Source organism: Sebastes umbrosus, chromosome 4 (genome assembly GCF_015220745.1).
Source record: "Sebastes umbrosus isolate fSebUmb1 chromosome 4, fSebUmb1.pri, whole genome shotgun sequence".
Classification (NCBI taxonomy): Eukaryota; Metazoa; Chordata; class Actinopteri; order Perciformes; family Sebastidae; genus Sebastes; species Sebastes umbrosus.
Window position 1 is genome coordinate 10,256,602 of NC_051272.1, and position 12,806 is coordinate 10,269,407.

The 12,806-nt window shown below is 42.0% G+C and overlaps 3 protein-coding genes across 3 annotated transcripts; all 3 read left to right on the top strand.

Annotated features, from left to right (window-relative positions):
- The first annotated feature begins 596 nt into the window (after positions 1-596).
- Positions 597-4,050, top strand: LOC119486343 (zinc finger protein 771-like). Its single transcript, XM_037766392.1, has 2 exons — positions 597-1,342; positions 2,804-4,050. Exons 1-2 carry the CDS (start codon positions 1,150-1,152, stop codon positions 3,757-3,759), a joined length of 1,149 nt encoding a protein of 382 aa, XP_037622320.1. The 5' UTR covers positions 597-1,149; the 3' UTR covers positions 3,760-4,050.
- A 134-nt stretch (positions 4,051-4,184) lies between these two features.
- LOC119486342 (zinc finger protein 771-like) lies at positions 4,185-7,641 on the top strand. The gene is made up of 2 exons (XM_037766391.1): positions 4,185-4,880; positions 6,429-7,641. Exons 1-2 carry the CDS (start codon positions 4,688-4,690, stop codon positions 7,409-7,411), a joined length of 1,176 nt encoding a protein of 391 aa, XP_037622319.1. The 5' UTR covers positions 4,185-4,687; the 3' UTR covers positions 7,412-7,641.
- Positions 7,642-8,858: 1,217 nt separating this feature from the next.
- Positions 8,859-12,702, top strand: LOC119486340 (zinc finger protein 658B-like). Its single transcript, XM_037766388.1, has 2 exons — positions 8,859-9,552; positions 11,454-12,702. The coding sequence occupies exons 1-2, from the start codon at positions 9,411-9,413 to the stop codon at positions 12,506-12,508; spliced, it is 1,197 nt and encodes a 398-aa protein (XP_037622316.1). The 5' UTR covers positions 8,859-9,410; the 3' UTR covers positions 12,509-12,702.
- Positions 12,703-12,806: the final 104 nt, after the last annotated feature.

A 12,806-nucleotide genomic window follows, 5' to 3' on the forward strand; every position in this document is an offset into this window, starting at 1 on the left:
TTGCTCTCCAGTTCCTTGGTCATCAGACGAATGGCGAACGGAATGAACGACGCTTTGCGCCGGTTGGTAGAGCACCTGGGGAGGCATAACGGCAGAGGGAGCATCTGAAACTGGGGGTGGGGGATCTGGGTACAGCTCATAGAATGAGACTAGTCTTCGGAGGGGCACTCCAGCGATTTTGGAACACGTTGGTTTGGACTAGAGATAGTATTGAATGTGTGTGTGTCTGGGCTACTGTGGAAACATAGCGGAGCAACATGGCAGACTCCGTAAAGAGGACCCACTCTTTCTAAGTTAACGAAAACACAATGATTCTTAGTTTCAGGTGATTATACACTAATGAAAACATAGTTATTAATATTGTATTACATTTCTGCTAATAGATCCCCCGAAATGTTACACACTGTTCCTCTAAATAGACATCAAAATGCTGCTTACATGTTAAGGTATCAGCACTAATAATCCAATAATGAAAAAACTGTAGAGTTGAGTAGAGTAGAGTAGAGACTGTAGTAGAGTAGGGTAGTGGACGGATAAAACCAGAAGGAGGCAGCAATTCAACACAAAGGATGCCAGCTGCCTTAAAAACCCAAAGAAGAAGAAGAAGAAGTACCGGAAGCAGTTCCCCGTGTCTAACTTGAGCAGTGCGGAGTCTGCTTGAAGAGGTTTGTTCCCGGGTCCTTGTTCTCCGTGAGTTCTGCTCTTTCCGTCCCGTAGTTCATCAGATACAACCGGAGTGAACCAGCAGAGCCCGTATGTCTGGATCAACCTGTTTAACTGGACTTTGTGCTCATTTTCGGGCCGTTTAACCTCAGAATCATCTCCGTTAGCCAAGAATGCTAACTGAAGTTAGCTGCAAATAGACGGAGACGGAACTCGGCCACACAGCGCTCGTCTCAGGGACTAATCGATAGAGATGAAACTGGAGCCACAATGTCCAGATAAACCTGTCTGAATGGACTCTGTGTTGGTCCCTTTTAGTAGAAAACGTCTACATTGTCTCCTGGTGTCCTACGAAGCTAATGAAGTTAGCTTGCTACAGGAAGTAGACGGAGACAGAGGTAACCTAGCAACACAGCTCGTGTCAGAGTGAGCTCACCGTTTTTAACGGAGTGTGTCTGGAGGACACGGTACTGGGATTTAGTGAAGATGTCTAAAGTTGAAATGCTGAGAGCTTTTGTGAACCAGCGACTAACTGCGGCTGCTGATGAGATATTTGAGCTGTTTGAAAGGACGATAGCAGAGTACGAGGAGGAACTGGAGTTCAGTTCAAGAGAGAATCACCGACAACGGAAACTACTGGACGCTGTTTTACACCCGGAAGTCCGGTTACACAGAGCAGGTTGGTACCGGTTCACTGTTTTATTATCACTTTAAACTGCTGGGAAACCTCAGAACCTTTACTGAAGTAAAAGTATTATAGTAATAGTCAGGGTCTGAAATTAAGTTTTTGCCACTCTGCCACTCAATTTATTTGTCTGCCACTCCTGAAATCTATGTAGAACACTTTAGTTCACTGAGTCAGTGGTACCAGACACTACAACTATTGAATATATTATGTAACCTTAATCACTGATCTATCGATTAAATCAACTAATCGATTAGTCAACAAAATCGTATGAGTGTTCTTCGACTAAGAGTTTCTTTGGTTGAGGACACACCTAGTAGTTGCAATACTAGAAAAATTCAAGTATTCGGGCTGTGTTCGAAACCTCATACTATACTATTAGTACGTACTGATTTGGCCAAAATGTAGTATGTAGTATACGAACAAAAGCAAAATCTACACAATGCCAAAAATACCTGGTTGTCATACTGTTTCGGAAAAAATCTCCAGTATGCATCGGACCAGTCTACCTTGCCTACTGTATCCCACAATGCAAAGCGCTGGAACGGTACTGGCCACGGTTACAACAACAGCAGCCAATACCGGCTTGTTTTTTACTTTTTCCGTAGCTATTTCATTACTACAGAGCAGCAGAGTGGCGAAGGAAGAGGCGAGGGAAAGAGCTGCCTTTGACAGGGCAGACAGATACCTGCAGAGACAACATGACCCTTTTAACATTACTCTAATATCTGTAGGGAGATCAGTCCACTGTTTAGTTGCTGTAACTGAAAAAACAGTTTGAGTAACGTAAATTTTGTCGAGATTATTTTATATTTCCCGTCTCCCCTCGTTGATGATCCTGTTTGTCTTATTTCACTATGAGCTGTTAGAATAAATTGTTTAAACCTGCAGTATCTTAGAAAGTAAACAAGCATAACATAAACAACAAACTCAAAGTTGTATTTTTCGATAATATTGCAGTTATGGTATGAGTTCATTTTTTTTCCAGTTGATTAGGAGCTGGTTTAAAGGCTAAAGCCTGGTCTAGCATACTGCAAAATACATCGCTTTAACCTTCACATACTGTATACTACTGAGGAACGCAGTATGCAGTATGTAAGGCGGTTTTGAATACAGCCATAGTTTCTTGTATTTGAGAAGAAAAACGGCATATTATCTCACTTTGGACAAAAATCCTTTCGACTATAAACACATATCTGTTCAAAATTATTTTAAGAGATGGTCTTATTTGAATGGACAATCAGTAAATGTACATTTAGTATGAAAAAAACTTTATTCTTTCAAATTTAACTTTATTGTCCCCCAGGTAAAACACATAGCACAGACATGAATATAAAACATAAGTAAGTCATAGATAAGGCATACCACAAATTCTGCAAAGAGAAATGCAAAACCCTGCTAACATGAAATTACAGTTTTCTAATATGTGTGCATGCATTTCATTATCCTCCCCAGATGACCAGCAGCTGTTGGTGGTTAACAAAGAGGTTTCCCCTGAGCGGCAGGAGTGGAGCCCCAGTCTGGACCAGGAGGACCCAGAGACCCCACACATTAAAGAGGAGCAGGAGGAACTCTGGACCAGTCAGGAGGAACTCTGGACCAGTCAGGAGGGAGAGCAGCTTCAATGGCTAGAAGAGGCTGATATCAAGTTCCCTTTCACTTCTGTCCCTGTGAAGAGTGAAGAAGATGATGAAGAAAAAGCTCAGTACTCACAGCTTCATGAAAGCCAAAGTGAGGAGAACAGAGTGGCAGAGAGAACAGAAGCTGATGGAGATGACTGTGGAGGACCAGAACCAGCCAGGAACTCAGATCCAGATAGTCCTTTACAACCAGCTGCTCATGACAAGACTTCACACTACTCAGAACCTGAGACTGATGACAGTAGAGATTGGGAGGAGACTCAGTCAGGTTTAAACCCTCTGCAAAACAAGAAGTTTGAAGTACCTGCAAGTGATCTGGAATGTAATACTGCAAAAACATCATTTAGCTCCTCTGAATGTGCTGGAAGCTTTGGCCACAAGGGACATCTGCATAAACACACTGGAGTCCAAACAGGAGTGAAACCATTTATATGCTCAGTTTGTAGTAAAAGATTCACAGACCATAGTCTTCTGAGACGACACTTGACTGTCCACACAGGAGAGAAACCATTTGGTTGTTCAGTTTGTGGTAAAAGATTTGCAGACAGTAGTAATCTGAGACGACACCGGGCCGTCCACACAGGGGAGAAACCATATAGTTGTTCACTTTGTAGTAAAAGATTCTCACGCCATAGTACTCTAAGACAACACTTGACTGTCCACACAGGGGAGAAACCATTTAGTTGTTCTGTTTGTAGTTTAAGATTTGCACGAAAGGCACATCTGAGACAACACTTGGCTGTCCACACAGGGGAGAAACCATTTAGTTGATCAGTGTGCAATAAAAGATTCCCTTATCTCCATCAGGTCAAAAAACACAAGTGTGTTGGTGAGAGCAGCAGAAATAAATGAAGCTGCAGAGATGCTTGTTGAGCCATTTTTTTCCAGCAGGATTAAAGTACTGAGGGCAAGACTTGGTACAACACTGATTAGCTAAAAACTGTTAGAAGGCTGATACAGACTCCAAAATAAGCCTTTTTTAGCTCAAATGAAGCTACACAATCACTGTATTTTTAGGTATTACATGTATTCATTGATTAAAAGTATTTTATGTCCCCTATACAGTATTATGGTCGACTTTTGTGATTTCTAAATAAAATGACTTGACTTAGCTTACTATAACAAATGATTTTTCACTTTTATTTTGAAGGAGGAGATGTACCGGAAGCAGTTCCCCGTGTCTAACTTGAGCAATAAGGAGTCCGGTTGAAGAGGTTTGTTCCCGGGTCCTTGTCCTCCGTGAGTTCTGCTCTTTCCGTCCCGTAGTTCATCAGATACAACCGGAGTGAACCAGCAGAGCCCGTATGTCTGGATCAACCTGTTTAACTGGACTTTGTGCTCATTTTCGGGCCGTTTAACCTCAGAATCATCTCCGTTAGCCAAGAATGCTAACTGAAGTTAGCTGCAAATAGACGGGAGACGGAACTCGGCCACACAGCGCTCGTCTCAGGGACTAATCGATAGAGATGAAACTGGAGCCACAATGTCCAGATAAACCTGTCTGAATGGACTCTGTGTTGGTCCCTTTTAGTAGAAAACGTCTACATTGTCTCCTGGTGTCCTACGAAGCTAATGAAGTTAGCTTGCTACAGGAAGTAGACGGAGACAGAGGTAACCTAGCAACACAGCTCGTGTCAGAGTGAGCTCACCGTTTTTAACGGAGTGTGTCTGGAGGACACGGTACTGGGATTTAGTGAAGATGTCTAAAGTTGAAATGCTGAGAGCTTTTGTGAACCAGCGACTAACTGCGGCTGCTGATGAGATATTTGAGCTGTTTGAAAGGACGATAGCAGAGTACGAGGAGGAACTGGAGTTCAGTTCAAGAGAGAATCACCGACAACGGAAACTACTGGACGCTGTTTTACACCCGGAAGTCCGGTTACACAGAGCAGGTTGGTACCATTTTATAGAAGAAGAATATATCTTTATTGTCATTATACAAGTACAACGAAATTTAAATGCAATCCTTAAAAAGTGCAAGAAACATAAACAATAACGTGCCTCTAAAACTATAAAAAATAAATAATAATAAAAACACATACCACACACAAGACATTCACATTCTGCAGGTATTTCACGACTCATATCATTATTGCACAGTGAATATTGTAATGGAAATTCTGTCAATATTCCAAGATGAGTCCTAATGAACGTTGAAATAAAGATCTCAAACGGATGAAATGTCTTTGTTGAATTTTATTCTTGCAAGAAGAGAGAGGCACTGGTTATACAGAGTCACACAAAGTCTGCAGAAGAGTGCACTGCAAGAGATTATTACAATGTGATTATATAGAAATCTACAACAGGGACTGTGAGAAAAGGAGTTGTTTTACACAGATAAGGAGTTGTTTTACTCAGACAGTGTCCCAGTAAAAGTCAACACTCAGTACTTTCCCACTACATGAGACAAAGAGCACACAGACAGTAACTTTCCACTGTTGCATAAAGAGACATCACTACATGCAATGTAATTTTCCATTACAATATTTACAAGATGTTCAAGTTTTTGCTGTGCTGTGCAGTTTTGGCTCTAGCATAAAAACTGTTCTTTGGTCTTCTTGTCCGTGCTTTCAATGTCCTGAAACATCTGCTTGAAGGCAGCAGTTCAAAGCGAGAATGTCCAGGGTGGGATGGGTCCCTGAGAATATTCTGTGCTTCCCTGAAACAGCGGGAACTGTACAGATCTTCCAGGGAGGGGAGAGGGCAGCCGATAATCTTTTGGGCTGTGGTGACGCCCCAATGGAGCGTTTTCCTTTCTGCAGCTGTGCAGCTGGAGAACCACACACAGATGCAGTATGTCAGGATGCTCTCTATGGAGCAACGATAAAAGGACACAAGCAGTTTTTGTGTGAGGTGGTTATTCCTGAGTACTCTCAGGAAGTACAGTCTCTGCTGTGCCTTCTTGGTGATAGCTGTGGTGTTGACGCTCCAGGTCAGGTCATCTTCTGTGAACGCCCAGAAACCGTAAGTCTGAGACCCTCTCCACACAGTCCCCACCGATGAACAGGGGCTGAATGTCCTTTCCTCCTAAAGTCTATGATCAGCTCCTTGGTCTTGGTAGTGTTCAGGACCAGGTTGTTTTCTGAGCACCACACTGACAGCTGCTCCACCTCGTCCCGGTATGCGGACTCATCCCCCCCAGAGATGAGCCCCACCACAGTTGTATCATCAGCGACCTTGATGCTGTTGCTGGAGTGGGTGGGGATACAGTCGGGGGTGTAGAGTAGGGGGCTCAGCACACAGCCCTGAGGGGAGTCGGTGCTGAGGCTGAGGGCTGAGGAGATGTGGGGGCCTACCCTCACCCTCTGGGAGCGATCAGACAGGAAGTCCTTGATCCAGAGGCAGATGGAGTGAGATATTCCCAGGTCTGACAAAATCCTGTCAACATGAAATTACAGTTTTCTAATATATGTGTGCATGCATTTCATTATTCTCCACAGATGAGCAGCAGCTGTTGGTGGTTAACGAAGAGGTTTCTCCTGAGCAGCAGGAGTGGAGCCCCAGTCTGAACCAGGAGGACCCAGAGGCCCCACACATTAAAGAGGAGCAGGAGGAACTCTGGACCAGTCAGGAGGGACTCTGGACCAGTCAGGAGGAACTCTGGACCAGTCAGGAGGGAGAGCAGCTTCAATGGCTGGAGGAGGCTGATATCAAGTTCCCTTTCACTTCTGTCCCTGTGAAGAGTGAAGAAGATGATGAAGAAAAAGCTCAGTCCTTAAAGCTTCATGAAAGCCAAAGTGAGGAGAACAGAGTGGCAGAGAGAACAGAAGCTGATGGAGATGACTGTGGAGGACCAGAACCAGCCAGGAACTCAGATCCAGATAGTCCTTTACAACCAGCTGCTCATGACAAGACTTCACACTACTCAGAACCTGAGACTGATGACAGTAGAGATTGGGAGGAGACCCAGTCAGGTTTAAACCCTCTGCAAAACAATGAAGTACCTGTAAGTGATCTGGAATGTAATACTGGAAAAACATCAGTTAGCTCCTCTGAATGTGCTAGAAGCTTTGGCCATGGGGGACATCTGCAGAAACATACTGGAGTCCAAACAGGAGTGAAACCATTTAGTTGCTCAGTTTGTAGTAAAAGATTCACAGAGCATAGTCTTCTGAGACGACATTTGACTGTCCACACAGGGGAGAAACCATTTGGTTGTTCAGTTTGTAGTAAAAGATTCGCAGACAGTAGTAATCTGAGACGACACCGGGCTGTCCATACAGGGGAGAAACCATTTAGTTGTTCATTGTGTAGTAAAAGATTCACACGAAAGGGACATCTGAGACAACACATGCGTGTCCACACAGGGGAAAAACCATTTATTTGTTCACTTTGTAGTAAAAGATTTGCAGACCATAGTAGTCTGAAACGACACTTGCCTGTCCACACAAGGGTAAAAACCATTTACTTGTTCAGTTTGTAGTAAAAGTTTCGTAGACCAAAGTAGTCTGAGACGACACCTGGCTGTCCACACAGGGGAGAAACCATTTAGTTGTACAGTTTGTCATAAAAGATTTGCACAAAAGTTAACCCTGAAACGACACTTGACTGTCCACACGGGAGAAACCATTTGCTTGCAGCGTTTGCGATAAAAGATTCACTCAGCAGGGAAACACAATGTGTGAAAAAATAAAGAGGGAATTTTCTGTTGATAAACTAATTGATTAGTCATTTCAGCGCTAATGTTATATATTTTTGTGTAGTTTAATCTATAAAAATGCATCATGTTTTTGAAGCTCTTCATATGTTTTTATGCAAAATCTTTATTTGTAAATAGGGCTAGGGTGATTCCTCGACGTAATTGGCATCATTGATTACAAAAATATGTTGATTTGCGTAACGTGCATCTGCAAACGTGTTTGTTTGAAGTCGTCACTAAAAAATGTATTTTCTAAATGTTTCTTCATCACCCCCATACTACAAGTAATTTCTGTACCGCTGCTGTTATGGTAACGTTACACCATGTGTCATCTAACGTTTTTATTCTGCCGTTTTATATTTTCTGTTTACTTTAACAGCCTTATGAGTGAGAAAATGACTTAAACTAACAACCTCCAAGTGACTACCAAGACACATATCTCTCCACCCGGCTCAGCAGGGAAACACAATGTGTGGAATCATAAAGAGGGAATTTTGTAGTAGAAGTGAAATTACGTCATCATTCAGGTCTCCAACAAGTAACCTAAATGTGATTTTTAAGTAAGGTTAGTGTATTAATAATGTAGTAAATTGCATAATGTAGCATTTCCATTCTTTTGCTGCTATGATACCATTGTTATGGAAAACACATAAGCAAATTAATCTTAATCAGTTATAATCTGATATATGTTTATATAAGCAGGAAGTATTCAAATCTTTTACTGAAGTAAAGGTACCACACTGAAAATACTACACTACAAGTAAAAGTCCTGCATTCATATGTGCTGCAACACAGCAATTGTTACAGATTAAACTAACTACATCGAAATGCTGCTTATACGTTCAGAATTCGGTTTTCGCGTACAAGGAATTTGCTGCATAACATGAACATAGTAAGAGACAATTTAATTAAAACTAAAAGCAAGCACAAAAACAAAACAAAAAACATAAATATAGAATAGAAGAAATTTACTGTAAAAATATGAAAAAATAGCATAACAATATGTAAAATATCTGAATTCAAATGAAACAACTGTGCAGTATTTAGAAGTGGTAGTTTTGTGCAGAAATGTGCAAAATTGTCCAAGGAATGTGCAACAGGTTCACAGTATGAAGTGTAAAAAGAGGTATCAGCAATAATAATCCAATAATATACTAAACTGTATGAAATAATAACATTCTCAGAGGCCATTTTGCTGCACATACAAAACCAGTCTGGTCACTTTTATTTTGAAGGAGGAGATGTACCGGAAGCAGTTCCCCGTGTCTAACTTGAGCAATGCGGAGTCTGCTTGAAGAGGTTTGTTCCCGGGTCCTTGTTCTCCGTTAGTTCTGCTCTTTCCGTCCCGTAGTTCATCAGATACAACCGGAGTGAACCAGCAGAGCCCGTATGTCTGGATCAACCTGTTTAACTGGACTTTGTGCTCATTTTCGGGCCGTTTAACCTCAGAATCATCTCCGTTAGCCAAGAATGCTAACTGAAGTTAGCTGCAAATAGACGGAGACGGAACTCGGCCACACAGCGCTCGTCTCAGGGACTAATCGATAGAGATGAAACTGGAGCCACAATGTCCAGATAAACCTGTCTGAATGGACTCTGTGTTGGTCCCTTTTAGTAGAAAACGTCTGAACTGTCTCCTGGTGTCCTACGAAGCTAATGAAGTTAGCTTGCTACAGGAAGTAGACGGAGACAGAGGTAACCTAGCAACACAGCTCGTGTCAGAGTGAGCTCACCGTTTTTAACGGAGTGTGTCTGGAGGACACGGTACTGGGATTTAGTGAAGATGTCTAAAGTTGAAATGCTGAGAGCTTTTGTGAACCAGCGACTAACTGCGGCTGCTGATGAGATATTTGAGCTGTTTGAAAGGACGATAGCAGAGTACGAGGAGGAACTGGAGTTCAGTTCAGGCCTGTTGCACAGAGCAGGTTGGTACTCTTTCTTTTTTTGTCACTTTAGTCTTTATTGCTTTTTGCATACACAAATAAAACACAAATATAACAACGAAACTTGGGGTTCAGTTTACAATTGATGATGCAGTATACAGGGTTATTTTCTTATTAAAACATGTTCCAGTAACTTACAGTATTGTCAATACAATTATATAGTGCTTATGTCTTTATTTCTATACCTAATCCATTTTTCCCATTTTCTGTTAAAGGGACTGTTTGTAAGAATCAGAAATGCTTGTTAACAGCGACGCCTGTGGCCGTTGAGTTAACGAAAGTCAGCGTCGGGCTCGCGCTTGCTCGCTCTAAATAGACATGAACGAGCATCGCTCAAAAAAAGTGAGGCGACACACGTCAGCTAAAACCACAATATCACTCTATATTTCACCTGCTTGGCAGTAATGTTAGCTGACCAGACGGAGGTCACTTCACAAGACACGGAAAACCTCTGTTGGTCTGGAGGAGTTGCAGCAGTTATCTCTGCACACACGTCCACTGTACATTCACTAGATATTCTCAGAGCTAAACTAACTCTTCTGCATTGTGGAGTGTGCGTGCACACACATGAGGTGGAGTGAACTGAATGAAGGCAAGCAGGCAGAGGAGCAGAGTACAGTAGAGACTGCGGCCCTGGAGACCAAAGCTACGGTCTCCCCCGCGTACTAAGACCGTGGCCAACACTGTTTTGCAAGACGGGCTTCACTAGATATAACTTTGCGGTTTTGGTGCTTCCGTGTAGTTTGTGTTGGAGTCTGAGTCTGAACAGCGTAGCCACACACGAGCGATACCGACCCGGGTGATTTATACGTGTAAAAAGTTACAAACAGTCCCTTTAAACTCATCTTCTTTCACTCTTAGAGAATAAGTCATTTTCTTCATCACAAATATTTCCTTTACTATGTCTAACCATTGACTAAGTCTGGGGGTGTCCGCTACAAGCCATTTTCTTGTAATGGCCTTTCTGCCAGCTGTGAGTAGGATTTTAACCAAATACTGATCTTCCTTCAGCACCACTGTAGTTATATTACCCAGATATAAAATAGAACATTTCTTGATGATTATATATCCCAATACCTCCTTTAATACTGAATTTACTCTGTCCCAAAATTGTTCTATTTTTGGGCAACTCCAGAAGATATTTGCATGATTTGCGTCTGTATGGCCACATTATCTCCAGCATGTTTGTTGCCCTAGAATTTAGGTTTGTACTGTTTCATTGTTTTATTATCACTTTAAACTGCTGGGAAACCAGTGGTGGAGGAAGCATTCAGAACCTTCAAGTAAAAGTACTAACAAGACACTGTTATAAACAGTGATGGAATGTAATTAAGTACATTACTCAAGGATTGTATTTTAAGCAGGGGGAGGCAGTTTATTTTTTGTATTATTGGGCAAAAATTCCATAATAACCTTTCAGCATATTGTAATTCAAGCGGTACCCCAGGGTAGGCAGTGTTACACCCACCACAAGTTACTAGCATAAGGAATGACAAACAAGGAGGTAACATTAAAGAGTAGTAAGCTTTTATTACAGAAATGTACCTTCGCAATTCCTATTCCCCACCTTAACCTACTCACGGTTTTACTCCCCAGCTATACTAACAGGGTAAGGACTGTTTTCCACACCATTACACACTGCAATCAATACGTCCAGCGGGGAAGCAGGTCTGAAATACACAAACACAATAAATGTCACATAAAAAACATCCTCTGGTTCCAGCTTCTCAAATCTTTCCTCTGTATATCATCGTAAATGGGACATATTTGGGTTTTGGACCGTTAACTGGAAAAAACAAGCAATTTAAAGATGACACCCAGGGCTATGGGAAATTCTGACGGGCATTTATCATTATGTTTTATTTATTTATTATTCTCCACAGATGTTCAGCAGCTGTTGGTGGTTAACGAAGAGGTTTCCCCTGAGCAGCAGGAGTGGAGCCCCAGTCTGGACCAGGAGGACCCAGAGGCCCCACACATTAAAGAGGAGCAGGAGGAACTCTGGACCAGACAGGAGGGAGAGCAGCTTCAATGGCTGGAGAAGGCTGATATCAAGTTCCCTTTCACTTCTGTCCCTGTGAAGAGTGAAGATTATGATGATGATAAAGAAAAAGCTCAGTCCTCACAGCTCCATGAAAGTCAAAGTGAGGAGAACAGAGTGGCCGAGAGAACAGAAGCTGATGGAGATGACTGTGGAGGACCAGAACCAGCCAGGAACTCAAATCCAGATACTCCTTTACAACCAGCTGCTCATGACAAGACTTCACACTACTCAGAATCTGAGACTGATGACAGCAGAGATTGGGAGGAGACTAAGGAACTCCAGTCAGGTTTAAATCCTCTGCAAAACAATGAAGTACCTGTAAGTGATCTGGAATATAATACTGGAAAAACATCAGTTAGCTCCTCTGAATATGCTGGAAGCTTTGGACATGGGGGACATCTGCAGAGACACACTGGAGTCCAAACAGGAGTGAAACCATTTAGTTGCTCAGTGTGTAGCAAAGGATTTGCCGACCATAGTCTTCTTAGACGACACTTGACTATCCACTCAGGGGAGAAACCATTTGGTTGTTCAGTTTGTAGTAAAAGATTCGCAGACCGTAGTAATCTGAAACGACACTTGACTGTCCACACAGGGGAGAAACCATTTAGTTGTTCAGTTTGTAGTAAAAGATTTGCACGAAAGGGACATCTGAGACAACACTTGGCTGTCCACACAGGAGAGAAACCATTTATTTGTTCAGTTTGTAGTAAAAGATTTGCAGACCATAGTAGTCTGAGACAACACTTACCTGTCCACACAGGGGAAAAACCATATAGTTGCTCAGTTTGTAGTAAAAAGTTCGCAAGAAGGGGACATATGAGACAACACTTGGCTGTCCACACAGGGGAGAAACCACTGAGGCCAAAACTTGGTGCAACACTGATTAGCTAAAAACTGTCAGAAGGCTGATACAGACTCTAAAATAAGCCTTTTCAGCTAAGATGAAGCTACACAACCATTGTTAGAGATGCCCCGATCACACCTTTTTACCGCCAATACCGATTGCCGATCGTCGATGAGCCATATTGGCCGATACGATCACTTTGTTTTTTTTGTTAACGACTAATTCATCAATTATTTGAATTTTTTTTTTTAATAAATAAATATCAAAAACTTGACTCATTATTATTTCAATACTTTATTCAAATATCTTCTCTTATAAACATATACATAAAACAATAATATTATT